The sequence below is a fragment of the Bufo gargarizans genome, chromosome 11, assembly GCF_014858855.1.
Source record: "Bufo gargarizans isolate SCDJY-AF-19 chromosome 11, ASM1485885v1, whole genome shotgun sequence".
Classification (NCBI taxonomy): Eukaryota; Metazoa; Chordata; class Amphibia; order Anura; family Bufonidae; genus Bufo; species Bufo gargarizans.
The window spans coordinates 75,289,591-75,308,328 of record NC_058090.1 but is presented as its reverse complement, the minus strand read 5'-3'; the positions used below and the strand labels follow the sequence as shown (position 1 = coordinate 75,308,328).

Here is an 18,738-nt window from a genome sequence, read left to right as displayed (position 1 = left end):
ACGCTGCATAATCACGTGACTTCTCCTCAGTCCCGATAACAAAAAAAATTCAAATTACGACGAAATTGTTCCGCTTTGAAATATTTTATTCAAGACGTCATTTTATCGCCGTATTAAATTTTGGGCTTTAGAACGTAACTCTTGCTTCATGCTCATTATCCGCTTTCTTGCCACCCCCCCAAACTCAGCGTCGATACTATCAGTCCTAATGGGTTAAAAATTCTCTTTTTTTTGACGCCGCAAACGTTTGGGCAACGGTTTACCACAAGCAAGATGGCCGCCTCGGTCACACTGACGCGCCGCGGCACGTACGTTCTAGGCGCTTTCCCCGTCTCGATGGTTCCGCTTTGTGGTTGACGCATGCGCTTGGAAGTCTTGCCGGGACGCATGCTGATGAAATAGTGCGGCGTGTGCTACAGGAAAGCACCCGGGGCCCAGTCACCGATCTGATCGCGGAGCAACGGAGACGGCCGATACGACAAGTACGTAGGCTGGCAAGGGCATGGCGTCCTGTGTAGCTGCAGGTTTGGAGTTGACCCTCCCTGAAGCTGGTATTACAAGGGTGGCACCGGCCTGCTTGCCCTATAAATTGTACATAAGTTATGGGGTGTGTCCTCCAGCTGTGCACTGTATATGCAGACGTATCATCGGACGTAATTCACACAGGCGTCTATTTGCGGCTTTTTTATCCTCATCCCCCCCCCCCCCCCCATATACTCAAAGTGAATGGGGGCTAAAATGACCCAGAAAATGGGACACCCCTCCCCCCGCGTAGCTGAAGGAACTCCTTTGGTGGTACGGCAACGAGCCCCAAGTGCCTATTTGTGGACAGAGCGATGGAGGCCATAGGAACGAGAGGAGGTGTCAGACTGGGGGGCCGCGCTTACGTGTAGCGTTAGTCTGTGGGACCGGATGACATCACGTGAGTAACCTGTGATGTCATGCTTCTGCGATACTAGTAAATATTGCAGTCAGTCCCCCCCCCCCCCCCCTAAGTGCCGGATAGTGCAGCGTGTCGGGGGGAAATGTGGGCGCAGTTTCGCGTGATCATAAGGATTGCTGTTCTGCATCTCCGTCAGTTGTCAGATCACACAGTCAACGTGGGCTCAGCCTAACCATGTAGCGTCCCGGCGCAGCCGTGTAGCGTCCCGGCGCAGCCGTGTAGCGTCCCGGCGCAGCCGTGTAGCGTCCCAGCGCAGCCGTGTAGCGTCCCAGCGCAGCCGTGTAGCGTCCCAGCGCAGCCGTGTAGCGACCCACCCCAATCGAGTCGTGGACTAAGGTGCTCTTGAATAGTAGAGAAGACTGAGTTATTCAGATGACACGATCACTATGGACCTATGCAATTCAAATGTACAAAATCACTATACAATTTAAAATCTAAAATGTAATACTGCAAAATATAACTATAAAAATAACTCAATAAAAACTAACCGATAAAGAAGTGAGCGCAGACTGTAAGCTGGCCGTGTTCTCAGGAATGGTTGTACATACGGTATACCGCCAGATTGTGCCGGGAGAAGGACAGCGGTGGTGGCATCCAATGTGGCAAAGTCCCTCAAAACCATATCACATTGAGCAGATCTAGTTCCATGTATTCAAACCAGTCGATAGAACTACAGTTGCATAAGGATCCCTTTACCAGACGTGTCCCAGTGACGCTGTAGCTGCATAGACTCCTCTGATGGATGATGCTCCAGTGATAGAACTGTCTGAGCCCAGGTCAGTTGGTCGATGTGCTCTGGGGTTGGTCTCAAAAGCGATGCCGTTGTCTGTCCCTCACTGGCGGATCAGCGGTGACGGGTCTATAGGACCTATTCATTCACCGCCGAACCAATGGCAAATCAGCGGTGATGGGATAACAATTGGAAATAGTTGTTACCGTCTCCTCGCCGGCAGTATGTACCGCCTCCTGGTATGTATTTCCCCGCTCGAACAGGTGCAGACCGCGGTATAGCCGGAGACTCGACTCTCCCAGTACAGGTTTCCTGGCGTCCCACGTGATCGGATTAGAGGCCGGGTTTCAAAGGTCTTCCGGCGCGCTGGTATTTACTCCATATCCGATGGTTGCGTTACATTTCCCTCAGGGTAACACTATTGCCTGCCAAACGCGTTTCAAAACAAGAAGTTTCTTCTTCAGTGGCCATCAGTGTTCAACCCTATAGTCATATCCTTATGTATCCCCACTGGGGCTGTGGTTCTGACTGGGTAGAAAAGGGGGGACGGACCGGATTTGTGATTATCGAAGGTCCTTAATTACACATGTAGTGAACATAGGGGGTCTTGATGAAGAGTCCACAGTTTATCAAAAGGGGTTCGCGTCACAGTTCAAATGTGCAACAATATTATAAAGACGGGCCCATCATGTACCTATATACCAGATGTATATAACAGTAATTCTACTCTGATGTATATCCTATTACTTAAGTAAGGGTTCAATAGGTATCGTCGGCAAAAAAACACATTGGTGGTTTTCATTTGCCATCGTTGCATTTTTATAAGTCTTTCACTTGGTGGGCCTTCTGATTGGCAATGATTCATCAGAGGAGATGATCGGGTGGTTAGGGGTGGGCGCCCATTAGAGGAGATGATCGGGTGGTTAGGGGTGGGCGCCCACCCTGGAGGAGACGTAGAGGTGCTGACAGCTAGACACTGTCGCATAAGGGGGGGGGTGACCAACCCAGGAGCTATAGAAACCCGAAGATCTCCAATTCTTCATTTAAGGCCTTCGGAATAAGGGTCTTGAATTCATGAATTCTTCTGGATTTGAGTCTAGACATTGCCGCTATATGGTCCCCCCTTCCCTTCCAGGGTCTCTTTACTTTTCCGATGGCTGTGACAATGAGTGGTGTAGGATCTTGATTGTGAAATTCTTTGTAATGTTTAGACAGAGTTGATCGAAGCCTTCCTTGATTTTATTAGTATGTTCGGAGATCCTTTTTGCGACCGATATACTGTCTATTACATGGGCGTTTCAACATGTCTATGACGTCTGTTGAATTGCACGTCAAATGATCCTTTATTTCTAAATTGAAGGAGTTTTTGGTAGATCGTACATTGGTAGTTCTTTTCGGAAATTTCGTTATTTTGCAATTATTGCAAGCGCCACATCGGAAGAATCCTTTTTAAATTTAGCCAATCATTTGTCTCCTTTTGTACGAAGGTGCAATTTGTAGGCCCGAATTTGGCGCTTTAGTGTATGTAATTCTTGGGGTCTTGCTCACTTGTGAACCTATAATTTTGGCTTCCAGTAAGCGGTACCAATATTTTCCTATTATTTTTTTCTACTTTCCTGAAATCACCACTGAGGCAGAATAATCCGTAGGGTCTCGTCGGCATCTGTATTAGCATTTTGTTCGAGATAGGAAGATGCCCTTTCCAGTAATCTAACTTTTTGAAGTGATGAATCGAGTATTGTTTATTTTGTAATTGATCGCTTACTTTTTGTGCCCCTATCTAGAACTGATCATTGTGTGCACAATTCCTTTTGAGCCGCCTAAATTGACTAGTCGGTATATTTGTTAGCCACCTAGGTAGGTGGCAACTCGAGAAGAGTACATGGCTATTTCTAGTGGTTGGCTTCTGGTAAGTGTTACAAGTCTTGTAACTGTTATGTCCAGGAAATTGCCCGTTTCCCTACTGATATTGGTAGTAAATTGCAGGTTCCGATCATTGGTGTTAGTTTCTTGTATAAAGCTATTGAGAGCCTCTTCAGATGGTTTCCAAATGAAAATGATATCATCAGTATTCCTTCGCCATGGCACCAGGCTCACCCCAACTTTTTTTTTTACTATAGTTCTAATTTTTATTTACAGATCAGAGGGACTGCCATGGGCACCAGGTTCGCCCCCGGTTATGCAAACCTATTCATGGCACATTGGGAGGAAGAGATCATACTGGGGGTGAGCCTGGTGCCATGGCGAAGGAATACTGATGATATCATTTTCATTTGGAAACCATCTGAAGAGGCTCAATAGCTTTATACAAGAAATGAACACCAGTGATAGAAAACAAAGGAGACAAATGATTGGCTACATTTAAAAGGATTCTTCCGATGTGGCGCTTGCAATAATTGCAAAATAACGAGATTTCCGAAAAGAACTACCAAAAACTACTTCAATTTAGAAATAAAGGATCATTTGACGTGCAATTCAACAGACGTCATATACATGTTGAAACGCCCAGTATATCGGTCGCAAAAAGGATCTCCGAACATATTAATAAAATCAAGGAAGGCTTCGATCAACACTCTGTGAACATTTGTGTAATGTTTAGACAATCAAGATCCTACATCACTCATTGTCACAGCCATCGAAAAAGTAGAGAGACTCTGAAGTGGGGAGGGGACGACGATGACCATATAGCGGCAATGTCTAGACTTGAATCCAGAAGAATTTATTAATTCGAGACCCTCATTCCAAAAGGCTTAAATGCAGAATTTGAGATCCTCAGGTTTCTATAGCTCCTGGGTTGCTCGCCAGCGCGCTGGAAAACCTTTGAAACCCGGCCTCTAATCCGATCACGTGGGACGCCTGTAAATAACTAATGGAAGAATAAAGTTACGTTAAAACCAAGCACACCATTGTTTTTCTTGTGAAATTCCCAATAAGTTTGATGTGTCACATGACCCTCTTCCTATTGAAAAAACAAAAATTGGATTCAAAATGGCCGCCATGGTCACCACCCATCTTGAAAAGTTTCCCCTCTCACATATACTAATGTGCCACAAACAGGAAGTTAATATCACCAACCATTCCCATTTTATTAAGGTGTATCCATATAAATGGCCCACCCTGTATATCTGCTCAATGTGATATGGTTTTGAGGGACTTTGCCGCATTGGATGCCACCACCATTGTCCTTCTACCAGCACAATCCGGCGGTATCCCGCATGAACAACCATTCCTGAGACGTGTGCGAGAACACAGCCAGCTTAGTCTATTTTTCTTCTTTATCTATTGGTTTTTATTGAGTTATTTTTATAGTTATATTTTGCAGTATTACATTTTAGATTTTAAATCGTATAATGATTTTGTACATTTTAATTGCATAGGTCCATAGTGATCGTGTCATTTGAATAAATCACTTTCTTCTCTACTATTCCGGATGTTACAGAGCCTGTTCCGTCTTTCCTTTATATTATGTATTTAACATCGCCCATCCACAGGGTAGTGTTTTATCGTTGTGGTCATTTGGAGATAGCCGAGCACTGTACTCTGCAGTCCCCGGTGAATAGAGCAGTAGAGGGGGGGGGACTCGTGAACCCCCATCCTTCTCATAAAACCACTGGACCCCTCCAGCGATCAGACCCTTACCACCTCCCCTGTGGATCTGTGATGAGATGTTCTGGTCAGACATCCCGTGTAGCGCATATTCACATGGGATGCTGGGGATTTGCGCGGTACTAGCCACGTCGAGGCGATTTTAAGAAATTTTCATACCCCCCAGAGCACAACCCACAGTGAGAACAGGCACCCCATACCCTTCAGAACCCCCCCCCCCCTCCCCAAATGGATCGGGTTTGTGGGTCGAGCATGTGTATGCACTGCCTTTCTAGAGACGGGCATGTAGAGCTCTCTGATATCTCCGGTGCTCCTGTAGAAATAAATGGAGAGGCTGCGCAGATGTCCACTCCACCGGGGTGGTACAGGGTCCCCACTCTTGTCTTCTGCTGAGACCCCCACCGATCTAATATTTGGATAGATGTGAGTTGACCAGACCCACCTTTCGTCTTGTGTGTGGGAGCCAACCTTCTGTCTGCCTTCATGGAGAAGGAGGATTGTTGGATCTTGAAACACCCAACTGTCCCTCGGGCAGATAAAGCACCGCTAGAGGCGTCTAGTAGGGGCTTCTCGGGAACACATGAACACTCGGTCAAGCCAAGAGTGTATGGGAAAGTTGGGTGGAACAGTTGTCAGCAGATGCCTGTCTAGAGGCGCTGGCCACCTTTAGTTCCATTTATGAAGCCTGTTAGGTCTCCCTCACAGAGATGAACATTAGCAATAATGGGGTATGAGAGGGGGGCAGATCCTCTCTTGGGTTGAAGTTTTTAGGCTTCCCGTCCACATTGGATAAAAGGCGGCCTGTGTGAGACTGAAGTAGAGGACGGCCACACCATTGTTTGCTGGGGGAATGATCTCTTACGTCACAGGTTGGAATGAATGGGTGACCATGTATGCCTCCATCCAATACCAGGACAGGGATATGTTCTGCATAGTAATGTATCAGAGATATGGGACCCGAATATGTGTCTATATACACTGCTTGTTTAGAAGAGGGCACAATACGAGAATGGACAAGCAGTGGTGGTGTGCGTAGACACCAAGACGCTGGGACTACTACACATCACAACATCATCTCCTTCCCTCTACCTGATGTCCGAACATTGCACATATAGTACTTCAGGGGCCTGTACTTTCTGCAGGTCAGTCTACTATACCCACAGGCAGTTCACCATGGAGCAGTAGTCTCCCACCAGCTGTTAGGAAACTACAACTCCCAGCGTGCGCTGACGGCTGAGGCTTGATAATCATGTATGGTAGTCCACCATCCACCCCCAGTGTAATGTCTAGGGCAGGGGTAGGCAGCCTCCGGCACTCCAGCTATTGTGTAACTACAACTCCCAGCATGCATACTTTTCTCTGGACATCTCAGAACTCTCATAGAAGTGAATTGAGCCTTGTTCAGACAAGGGGGGGAGCCCGGTGGCCATTCCTGTAGGAGCTCTGTTTCCCCAGTGTCCTGTAGTTTGTAAGGCAGGGAAGGAAATCTGTGAAAATCAGGGATGACTCAACAAACAGCTTCCCCTATCTCAGCTTCCTGGACCTTTGGTAGGGGGTTTGAAAATCAGCTTAAAAGGTTTTTTTCAGGGCCATAGTATGCCCTGATGCGATCAGTGGGGGTCTGACCAGCAGTTAGTTGCAGCCACAGGTTGTCTAAATAGTGTACAGAGCTGCAGTACCCGAGGGTGACCACTACACAATGTACGGCGCTGTGGTGTTCTGGCACTGTCCACCTCTGGATATCCAGCTGATCGGCGGGGGTGATGGAGGCTGACCATCTCATATTGATAGCCTATCCTGTGGTCCTGTAAAAGAGGACTTGCATACCTTTGCAGAGGTATCATCCGTGACTCGGGAGCCTCCCCCACTATTGGCGGGATTGGCGAGAACCCTGGATGCCAGCCAGCTTTTGACCGCGTTCACACATTGCAGATTCTGTGCCTAAATCCTGACCAAATCCTTTGCAGGGGAATACAATACGTCTGTGGGTTTTATATTATGGTGCTGTACTGTATAGTGGGTGACGGTGACTAATGATGACGGTCCCTGCCTTTCAGGATGCCTGCGTTGAGTTGTCGGTTTTACCAGCACAAGTTTCCAGAAGTAGACGATGTGGTCATGGTCAACGTCCGCTCCATTGCGGAGATGGGCGCCTACGTCAGCCTCTTGGAGTATAACAACATTGAGGGCATGATCCTCCTCAGCGAGCTCTCCCGAAGGCGTATCCGATCCATCAACAAGCTCATCCGCATTGGCAGAAACGAGTGCGTGGTGGTCATAAGAGTCGATAAAGATAAAGGTATGTGATTATTTTTTATTATATTTTTTATGTATGTGAGATCTCCACATTCATTGCTCTGCTAGATTTATATCAAGCTAAAAGCTCGGGGGCGTGTCTTTTCTGCTGCAGCTAAGGGGGCGTGTCCATACTCCACCTATCACAGCTCAGGAGGCAGTTGAAGGATGGAACTGAGCATGTGCGGCCATCTCAGTGAACAGGTCAAAGAAATGAGAAAAAAAAACAAATAGGTGGCGCTATACAGATACATTTTATTGGATAGCTCAGAGGCTATGCTAAATTTTTAATTACATGCAAATATAAAAGTATTCAGATCCAGGTGCTGGTTTAAAAACTGTAGAATATTTTCTGGGGGACATCCCCTTTAACCCCTTAAGGACCGATTTACGTACATGTCTTTAAACATGGCACGAGCGCCATAGCTGCGGGGTTTCTGCGATTTTAAATAGCAGAGACCCACGGCACATTTTACCCTTCAGATGCTGTGGTCAAATGTGACCATGGCATCTGATCAGTCTGGAAGCGGAAGTAGCGCGCTTCCGGTCTGGTAACGGCGTTCCCCGGCTGAGATCGGGGAACGTGTTACTTCGCCTATTTTAGGAATATACCAATTCAGGCCACTAGGTGGCAGCATTGTATTGTTGTATTCCAAATGAAGTCTACAATGATGGCTGTTTACCCATCGGTGAACACAATGGGCAATCCAATGATTGCCAGTTATTGTCACCCAAAAAGTAAAAAGAAAGTTTTTACAAATATAAAAAAATGAAAAAACATAAGTTTAAAATCACCCCCCTTTCCTTAAAATAAAAATACTTAAGCAATAAAAAAATAAACATCATGGGCATCGCCAAAAATAAAAACTGCCAATTTGCCAATTTTTTTGTCACTTCAACTACCCAATATTTTTTTTTATAAAAAGTGATCAAAAAGTCGTACACACTTCAAGTTGGTATCACTGAAAAGAACAGATTGTCCCGCAAAAAATGAGCCCCCACACAGCCCCGTACACATAACTATAATAAAGTTATAGGGGTCAGAATATGGTTTATACATTTTTTTATTTTTCCCTCAAAGGATTTAATTTATTTTCAGTATTAAAACGCAAGAAAAATTATTTAAGTTTGGTATCGTTGGAACCGTACTGACCTGGAGAATGAAGTTAACAGGTCTATTTTAGCGCATAGTGTACAGTGTAATAAAAAAAAAAAAAAACCTTTATCAGAATTGCGTTTTTTCCCCCCCAATTCTACCCCATTTGGAATTTTTTTTTTTTCCGCTTCTCACTACATGGTATGCAACTGCAAATAGCGCCATTAGAAAGTACAAATTGTCCCGCAAAAAATAAGCCCTCATAAGGCTATGTGAATGGAAAAATAAAAAAGTTAGGACCATGGGGAGGCGGGGAGTAAAAAACAAAAATGCAAAATAAAAAAATGGCCTGGTCCTTAAGGGGGGGTTAAGGGAGTATCATTCTCTTACAAATATAGTGCAGGTCCCACCTCACAGGATCCACATTCGCCAATTCCAGCTGCCGCGTTTTATTGTGCATGGCCATCTCCTTTTGCCGCAGAAAAAGCAAAATCACCAGTGTTGCCGGCAGTGTGATAAATCTGGCTCTGTTTTCACCAATATTTGGGACATTTTGAAGGGAATCTATCACCAGGTACCAGCCGTCTGCATAGACATATAGCTGTGCTTCGCCTGATTAAATTGCTGTTTTTCTTTAGTTGATCGGAGCCTCCATTCCTGAGTTATGATACTTTTTCCAAATATGTAATTAGGACTCTTGGTGCAATGTGGGCGTCACCATTGCTCTTGTTGCACCAAAGCCCCGCGTCTTTCTTGGCTCTGCCCCTTCCTCACTGCTTTGACAGGGCCAGGCGGTCTCTAAGCAGTGAGGGAACGGCTCGGCTTCAACTGGATCAATGGCGATTGTTGCCATTTGCATAGGAACGACGCGTCGGATGAACTAGAGAAAACCAGCGTTTTACCACCGCTATGTGACTACACAAACAGTTTAATAGGGACAGATTCCCGTTAAGACTCGCCTCAGCCCGTCCCCTCTCTAGACACACGTCGGTAGACCCCCGGGTCTGTCGGGCAACTCTCGCGGCTGTTAATTTTCTCTTTGATTTTGCCTCCTCCTCCAGGATACATAGATCTGTCTAAAAGAAGAGTTTCGCCGGAAGAAGCGCTGAAATGTGAAGATAAGTTCACCAAGTCCAAAACTGTGAGTAAGATCCTGTGCTGGCGGGATAGTTAGTGGGACGATGAATTGATTGCTGGGGGTCCGGCGGTAAGCATGGCGGCCGGGGGCGTGTAGTAGTATTACACATGAACAGGGTATAACCCTGCGGTACGTGAATCACGATTCAGCGCCATTTGATCTATAATAACACATAGTCGGCTGCTTTCTATACATTTGACCTATGTATGTAGAAAGCACCCAGTGTATACTTAAAACGTATCCTTAGGGCCCCCGTTCACCCAGTGGAGGCCAAAAGAGTGTAGGTATATGCTGGTATGACGTACAGTTTACTTTTATTAACCTGGTAGCCCACGGGCAACGCATGCCACTGTGTGGCTATACAGCGGCGCATGCGTCCACCTTATGTTCATGTCCGGAATTCCCACTTTGTACATTGACTGACTTTGTATACACGTGGCATTATTGATTTTTGTAGTGATCACAAGTTACAGTCTGCGTTATACTCCAGAGCTGCATTCACACTTAACAGCCCTGTGCTACTGAGGCCAGTGATTGGCTGCAGCAGGGTCTGGAGCATACGGGCACTTCACCGCTTATTACAGTGCTGGAAGACGGCAGGAATTGGTAAATATAGGCCGCCATGGCTGCCTGTTTAATAACTTGGACAAGCCCTTTAAGCTTTCCGTAAGCTGCCATCAGTGACAGTTGTCATCTTATGTCCCGATGCAGGTATGGGGACTATCAATTTGTTGCAGCGATCAGCGAGGTGCTAGAGCGGACATCTAGTGACTTCATGTCGGCAGCAGAAATATTTTCTGATTTTGTGTTTTCCGCCGCGCTCCTGTAATTCCAGGTTTACAGCATTTTGCGTCACGTAGCGGAGGTGCTGGAGTACAGGAAGGATGACCAGCTGGAGAGCCTGTTTCAGCGGACCGCCTGGGTATTTGATGAACGATACAAGAGGCCGGGCTACGGAGCCTATGATGCCTTCAAGCAAGCCGTTTCGTAAGTAGCTTCTCGTCTTTTTTTTTTTTTTTTTTCATTGGAGTTGTCCAACCTATTTGTTCTGGCACTGGACCCCCGCCGATCAGATAGTGGTGGCCATCACTTGTAAAGAGTTGGACAACCGCTTTAAGTCGTTATACACCGATTATCCGTCCCTTTTCCTATTCTGACTGTGGATTCTAGGACTGTACGGGGATAGAAAAGAAGTAATACAGATTATCAGGGTGTGCTTTCACACCCGTCCAGCAGAGGGCATCTGAAGGTAGATGTAATACAATTCTAAATGCTGTAAGGCAGCGCTCATCTGTTAAAGGGGGTGAATACATAAGCAGAGTAGTAAGTGTATACCGACCTCCCTAAACGAGGTTTTTATTAAAACATTTTTTATTCCTTCAGGGACCCTTCAGTTCTGGATGGATTGGATTTAACAGAAGAGGAGATGCGAGTTCTCATTGACAATATTAACAGGCGTCTCACTCCACAAGCTGTAAAGATCAGAGCAGGTAAAGCGCCTCCGCCTATGGTTGCTGGAGGAGGGTGGTCCTCGGTGGAAACCCCCTTTTAAACCACGACTTGACGTGAACTGTAGCTGGTGTCCATAACTCTCATTCATGTCAGTGAACGTGGTCGATGAGTCTGTTCTGATGTATGAATGTACTGCTTACCAGGCTTATGGTCTCCGTTTTTTTTCTTTTCCTCGTAAGATATTGAAGTTGCGTGCTACGGATATGAAGGCATCGATGCCGTCAAAGATGCCCTGAGGGCAGGACTTGGCTGCTCAACGGAAAATATGCCAATCAAGGTAAAGCAGGGCATGTAACGATGTAAAATGTGTTACTGTCATGGAGTACATTGCAGCGCTCTCCCCATCCGAATCCACCCTAATGATATGTGATCTGTGCAGATAAATCTGATTGCGCCGCCTCGGTATGTGATGACCACCACCACCCTGGAGAGGACGGAAGGCCTGTCCGTGCTGAATCAAGCAATGTCCGTCATCAAAGAGAGGATTGAGGAGAAAAGAGGCGTTTTTAATGTCCAAATGGAGGTGAGGCTTTATCATCCGCTAACAACACAGGGGGAAAAAAAAAAACATAAAAAACGAATACGCTGTCAGTTTTTCCTGGCTTTTTTGCATTCATGTTTGTGTTCATTTTCCATCTACCATTTTTTTTTTAACGGCCGTTTTGCATTTTGTATCAGTTTTTAGTGTCTGTTAAAAAACTGATGAATTTCATAAGAAAACTGCACAGACTTTAGGATGTGATACTCGAGAGAGAGGTCATCAATACCTGATCCTTGAAGGCCGACTCCCAGCATCTGTCTTCCCATAGCACACCGTCATACGTTGTATGGTGGCGGAGCTCATCCCCATTCACTTGCATAGAACTGAGCTACAGAAAGACCACGTGATTGATGGACATGACCTCGCAGGCTGCGGAAGTGGCTGCAACCCCTTCCAACGGGTCAGACCCCCACCAGTCAGATGGTGAGATGACCTACCCTGAGGAGAAGTCATCAATATGACTCCAGTGACGTGCAGCCGCAGGCCCACCTCTAAATCCACGTGTTGCTTGCAAATTCAGTTACAAAGGGTGACTCCTATGGAGGAGTAGAGAATCCTGACCATGCCCTGAGTTTTTCACGATTTTTTAGATTGGGTTTTTGAGACCTCCTCCATGTGTATTGGACTATGAATTGTGGTAGATCCACACCAAACTGGAGCCTTTCAGGTCTCCGATCTACGGGCAGCATAGTGTAGAGACTGACATGCTGATTTCGGTTGTGTGTCATATATGAGGTTAATATGAAGGCGTTATAGAGTACTTACATGTTAAATAGTGCGGCCGGCCAGGAATCCAATGATATGCAGGCGCCCCTCACCCTCCAGATGCTGAGTGATAGGTTTCTCCTTATTACTTAGTCCTCAATAATGACTTCAAGTGACTAAAGAAATCAGCGTCTGTCCCTACACGACCTTGCCCTCCATGGATGGCCTAGTATGTACCCCATTCACATGCACTGGAATAAAGGAGTGGCTTTTGCTCCATGCCATGGAAACTCTTAATGGATTGGCCTGCAGAGGGTGCTACGAGGGCTCGTCCCCTTAATGTAAGGCACATGGGGTTGCTGCTGGGATTACATATCGTTGAGGTGTGCTGACACGTTCATGACGTGGACACAACCATCTGAGATGTATGAGCATGACCTTATAGTGTTACATTAAAGCAATTAAAGGGGATGTCCCATCTGTGTGTCATGTATGGCATGTCAATAGGATAGGCTATAAATGTCCGCTGGGCGCAGGTCCTGCTCCTCTCTCAAGAATGGGACTTGTCCTACACGTTCACACAGTGTGCAGTCTGACATTCAGCATAAACCATTCCCGTCTTCCAAATAAGAGGACTGTTCTCTGTGGTCTAACTCGTTTATTGGCGAGTAATTTGATGTGATCAATCCATTGTGTGGTAAAACTGTAAGAATACAAATAACATGTATAAGTATAAAGCATTGAACAGCATGTATTATAACATTACATGAACACTGGGCACATGTCCAAAATGGCTGCCTATACATGGATTTCATGTCTAGCATCTAACAGTTAAGACAACCTCCTGAGTACCGATTAGAACTAGCTGGACTGCTCTACATAACAGAAACCTGAAACAAAGGTAGAAGTCTCGCCAGATATGCTTGCAAAAGGATGGCCGAGTTTAAGAAGATCTCAGCTGGTGTGTCCTTGATGACTGAGACCGGGCTTCTCTTTCCCAGAATGTACTACACTCACACAATGCTTTGCACCTCCCAACTATACAATAATCTTTACTAACAGACAAACAAAGTGTAGTACATCGTTAAGACCGCTAGATGGCGCTATTACCGAACTAATAACTACAGCAGAATGAAATAGACGTCATCTGAAATGAATCTCCCTGTGCTGGGGCAGAACAGGCTGCAAGTCCATGGTCACCTGTCTATTCAATGCACTGGGGCTTCCGAAAATAGCCAAGCGAGTGCTCACTAATTTCGGATGTCTCATAGCGGTGAATGGAGAAAGCTGGTCATGTGTAGGTTAGGTTAGAATGTGTCAGTAGATAAGAACCATCTAGACTGCCCAATGTGCACCTTGCACTCCATCCACAGCAAGGCCTAGTTCCAGGAGCAGGTCCCAGAGGTGGGACATTTATGGTCCAGGATGAGATAAATATGGCTGCCAATGCTACGTCTGTCCATAGGTTGTGTGTGGCATTGCAGCTCGGCTCCATTAAAGGAAACTTATGTAGGGGTGTGGCGTTGCAGCGACCATGTTGTTCTGTTCCTGGACAACCCCTTTAAGCCTCTGTTCATGGGTTGGGTCTGTGTTTGCCCACTGATAAATGAGGTCTGTTAACCGTCTCCTTTTCTGTTTAGCCCAAGGTGGTCACAGAGACAGACGAAACAGAACTGGCCAGACAACTGGAGCGACTGGAGAAGGAGAACGCAGAGGTGGACGGAGACGACGACGCAGATGAAATGGAAGCAAAAGCAGAAGATTAAAAAAACAGATACAATTCCAAACACCAGCTCCACAATCTGGCCGCAACGTATCCGTATATTTCCCCAAATCTAACATTTTATGCAGTCGCCCCTGATCTAACTCTTCATTCCAGTCTACACCGAAGACTATGAAACCTGTAGTTCCACCACAGCGTCCCTTCTATCTGCCTCTACAGGACTTGTGATGGCCTCTCAGAGCTTCTCCGAGGCATCAGGGCATGGTTTTATATGCTCTCAATCCAAACTCATGTAGGACACCTCTCCTTTGGGTTAATGGCAAGAAGCCACCATTGTTGTCACTAGTAAGATCTGATCTTGGGTTTCTTGCATACAGTTGGTCACAGTTAAGCCCTGGGGTTTTCACATGTCAGAGCTGAAGTTGGTTGGGGCTTGGTGTCCGGGACCACTGGAGAGGTCTTGCATGTGCAGTTCCTTTCTTTTGACATGTGGGAAAACCTGTTTAAAGGGGTTCTCCGGGCTACAGATATTGCTGACCTTCGCTAAGGCTAGGTCATCAATATCAATCTGTAAACCATCTACCCAACCAGTCAGTGTACGGAGCTGGAGGCAGATGGCTTTGTACACTGCCGTGACCGTGCCAGGGTGCAGCAGCTCACCGCCCGTTACATGAATGGGAGGTGAGTTTCAGTACGCCGGTGCAGTAAACCACACAGCGTATGGAGCCTTCTGCTTCCAGTGACTGGCTGCAGTGGTGACGTGTCATCGCTGCAGCAGCCAAACTGGATGTTGATGTGGGTAGACCCGAGACATATGGCTCCTAAGGGGGAGAGATGTAAATGATTCCCACTGCGGGTCCGGACATCCTGAGGGCTCTGCCGAAAAGGTCCCCAAGGGTGAGCAACCCCTTTAAAGCATTGGATAGGAGATAAGTGATTGGCAGCGGTCCACAATGATCCTGAGATTGGTCATCCGTGCTCCTCTGACATGCATGCACGCTGTGGGGCTTCCAGACGTAGCTGAGCTCTTGTACTCTGCTGCCTCCGGAAGTCCCATAGAGTTGGATGGAGCGTATGTGTCGGCGGGGGTCCGACTGCTGAGCTTAGCACCTGAGGAGATAAGTTCCTGTGATGGGACAATCCTTTCATTATGCCATGTGGACAGTTCTTCTTCTCCAGGACACCTGTGGACGGCCTATGATACCTTTAGGCTACTTTCACACCAGCGATCTTACTGGCTCCACCAGGGATCAGCAAAAAACGCTTCCGTTACTGATAATACAACCGTCTGCATCCGATATGAACGGATCCGGGTGTATTATCTGAAATATAGGAAAGACGGATCCGTCATGAACTCCATGGAAAGTCAATAGGGGACGGATCCGTTTTCTATTGTGTCCGAGAAAAAGGATCCGTCCCCATTGACTTGCATTGGGGGTCACGCCGGATCCGTCTTGCTCCGCATCCCAGGACGGAAAGAAAACTACAACATGCTGCGGTTTGCTCTCCGGTCTGAGAACGGAATGCATTTTGGAGCGTTCAGTTCAGTTTTGTTCCCATTGACAATAAATGGGGAGAAAACGGAAGCGTTTTTTCCGGTATTGAGCCCCTATGACGGATCTCAATACCGGAAAACTAAAACGCTAGTGTGAAAGTAGCCTTGGATGTGTGGCCTTTAGAGATCACAATGATCTGATGGCACACTGCATAGAATAGTAAAATATAGAAGACGACCAGCAGGGGGAGACATTGAGCAAGAAACCCAATATCAGCTGTTTGTATCCAGGAAATGCCTTGTGTGAACAGAAGCGAGTCGCCGCGACACTTGTGACTACTTCTCTCTCGTTACCCGAGTAACTGCTGGTGTTGGGTCCGTGAAGGAACCATCGCACAATATCCCAATGGAAAACCCAGTTTATTTTTATTACCATGCCGAACGACTGTCAGTTCATTCACTTACATTGGTGACACAAATAAAGTCTGATATTTACTTCCGTCGTCTCCCTGGTCTTTTTAGTGCACACGGGTGAGATTGGTTAAAGGGAACGTAAGGGGGATATATCAGATAGCCACCGGTCAGGTCACTGCCTTGAAGGGGCTGTTCAGTAAAGAACTCAAAACTTATATGCCAGTCCGTACCTACCGGGGATCGTCCCCGGTCATTTATTTTCTCTGATATTGCTCCATTAGGCCTGAGCAGTGATCTGTGACTACAGTGTAGCTTCAGTGCCTGCAAGGGGTCAGAGGTAGGCTGAGACACGCCCCCAGTGCCTGCAAGGGGTCAGGGGTAGGCATAGACACGCCCCCAGTGCCTGCAAGGGGTCAGGGGTAGGCATAGACACGCCCCCAGTGCCTGCAAGGGGTCAGGGGTAGGCAGAGACACGCCCCCAGTGCCTGCAAGGGGTCGGGGGTAGGCTGAGACACGCCCCCAGTGCCTGCAAGGGGTCAGGGGTAGGCTGAGACACGCCCCCAGTGCCTGCAAGGGGTCAGGGGTAGGCTGAGACACTCCCCCAGTGCCTGCAAGGGGTCAGGGGTAGGCTGAGACACGCCCCCAGTGCCTGCAAGGGGTCAGGGGTAGGCTGAGACGCCCCCAGTGCCTGCAAGGGGTCAGGGGTAGGCTGAGACATGCCCCCCCAGTGCCTGCAAGGGGTCAGAGGTAGTCTCAGACACGCCCCCCAGTGCCTGCAAGGGGTCAGAGGTAGTCAGACACGCCCCCAGTGCCTGCAAGGGGTCAGGGGTAGTCAGACACGCCCCCCCCCAGTGCCTGCAAGGGGTCAGAGGTAGTCCGAGACACGTCCCCAGTCCCTGCAAGGGGTCAGGGGTAGTCCGAGACACGCCCCCAGTGCCTGCAAGGGGTCAGGGGTAGGCTGAGACACGCCCCCAGTGCCTGCAAGGGGTCAGGGGTAGGCTGAGACACGCCCCCAGTGCCTGGAAGGGGTCAGGGGTAGGCTGAGACACGCCCCCAGTGCCTGCAAGGGGTCAGGGGTAGGCTGAGACACGCCCCCAGTGCCTGCAAGGGGTCAGGGGTAGGCTGAGACACGCCCCCAGTGCCTGCAAGGGGTCAGGGGTAGGCTGAGACACGCCCCCAGTGCCTGCAAGGGGTCAGGGGTAGGCTGAGACACGCCCCCAGTGCCTGCAAGGGGTCAGGGGTAGGCTGAGACACGCCCCCAGTGCCTGCAAGGGCTCAGGGGTAGTCTGAGACACGCCCCCTGCCTCTTCATTGGTTCAGACGGCTGCTGTCTCCTCTGATTGGCAGTTGTGAATGAACAGACGTCTAAACTTATAAAGTTATTTTTATAACTAAATAAGTTTTTAGTGCACTGTATGCCTAAACTAAAAGGGTATTTTGGTTGGTTAAAATTATCTCTTATCTACAGGATGGGGGCTAACTATCAGATTGGTGGTGGGTCGGGTCTACCTCTGGGACCCCCACTGATCACGAGAACGGGGTCCCTGTACCCCTCTGAAAAGAATAGAGCAGCTGCTTGCTCACGCGCTTAGCCGCTGCATTAATTTCTATTGGCAAGTACAGCGCTCGGCTGCCTCCGCTATTCCCATAGAAACATGGTTATAAGGGAAAATAATAGCACTTGTAAGACAGAATCCATAGTAAAATGTCCATTGAGGGGTTAAAAATAATAAACAAATTTAACTCGCCTCATCCACTTGGTCGCCTAGCGGATCTCCTCTTCTTTCTACTTTCTTCAGGACCTGGCTAAAGGACCTTTGATGACATCACTGCGCTCATCACATGGTGATGGACCATGTGATGAGCTCGTTGACGTCACCACAGGTCCTTTTCTTCAAAAAAGACAGAAGAGAAGCCGGGCTGAGCGTTCAAGTGGATTAAGGTGAGTTTATTAATTGTTTTTTATTTTTTAACCCCTCCAGCCCTATTGTACTATGCATTCTGTATTCAGAATGCGATTATTTTCCATTTATAACCATGTTATAAGGGAAAATAATAAAGATCGGGTCCCCATCCTGATCGTCTCCTAGCAACCGTGCGTGAAAATCGCACCGCTTCCGCACTTGCTTGCGATTTTCGCGCAGCCCCATTCACTTCTATGGGGCCTGCGTTGCGTGAAAAACGCACAATATAGAGCATGCTGCGATTTTTCACGCAACGCACAAGTGACGCGTGAAAAACACCGCTCATGTGCACAGCCCCATAGAAATAAATAGGTCCGGATTCAGTGCGGGTGCAATGCGTTCACTTCACGTGTTGAACCCGCGCAGAAATCTCGCCCGGCCTAATAGTCATCCTTCCTCCGACCAAAATATTGCTTTTAAGTCCTGTTTAACATTCTGACCACCTACTGCCTGCCCTGACCTTGGCCTGTCCACTGACTTCGTCCTTGTCTGTCCCCTTGGTGTCTCAGCGGTCACTGAACAGAGACTACTCCAGGAGGTAGCAGCCTGGTGGTTCCCCTGCAGCGGAGACCAGAT

The 18,738-nt window shown here is 47.6% G+C and overlaps 1 protein-coding gene across 1 annotated transcript; it reads left to right on the top strand.

The window, feature by feature from the left end:
* Window positions 1-338: 338 nt before the first annotated feature.
* Window positions 339-15,741, top strand: LOC122921667 (eukaryotic translation initiation factor 2 subunit 1). The gene is made up of 8 exons (XM_044271820.1): window positions 339-482; window positions 7,337-7,578; window positions 9,732-9,811; window positions 10,644-10,795; window positions 11,192-11,298; window positions 11,500-11,597; window positions 11,700-11,843; window positions 14,207-15,741. Exons 2-8 carry the CDS (start codon window positions 7,338-7,340, stop codon window positions 14,330-14,332), a joined length of 948 nt encoding a protein of 315 aa, XP_044127755.1. The 5' UTR covers window positions 339-482; window position 7,337; the 3' UTR covers window positions 14,333-15,741.
* Window positions 15,742-18,738: the final 2,997 nt, after the last annotated feature.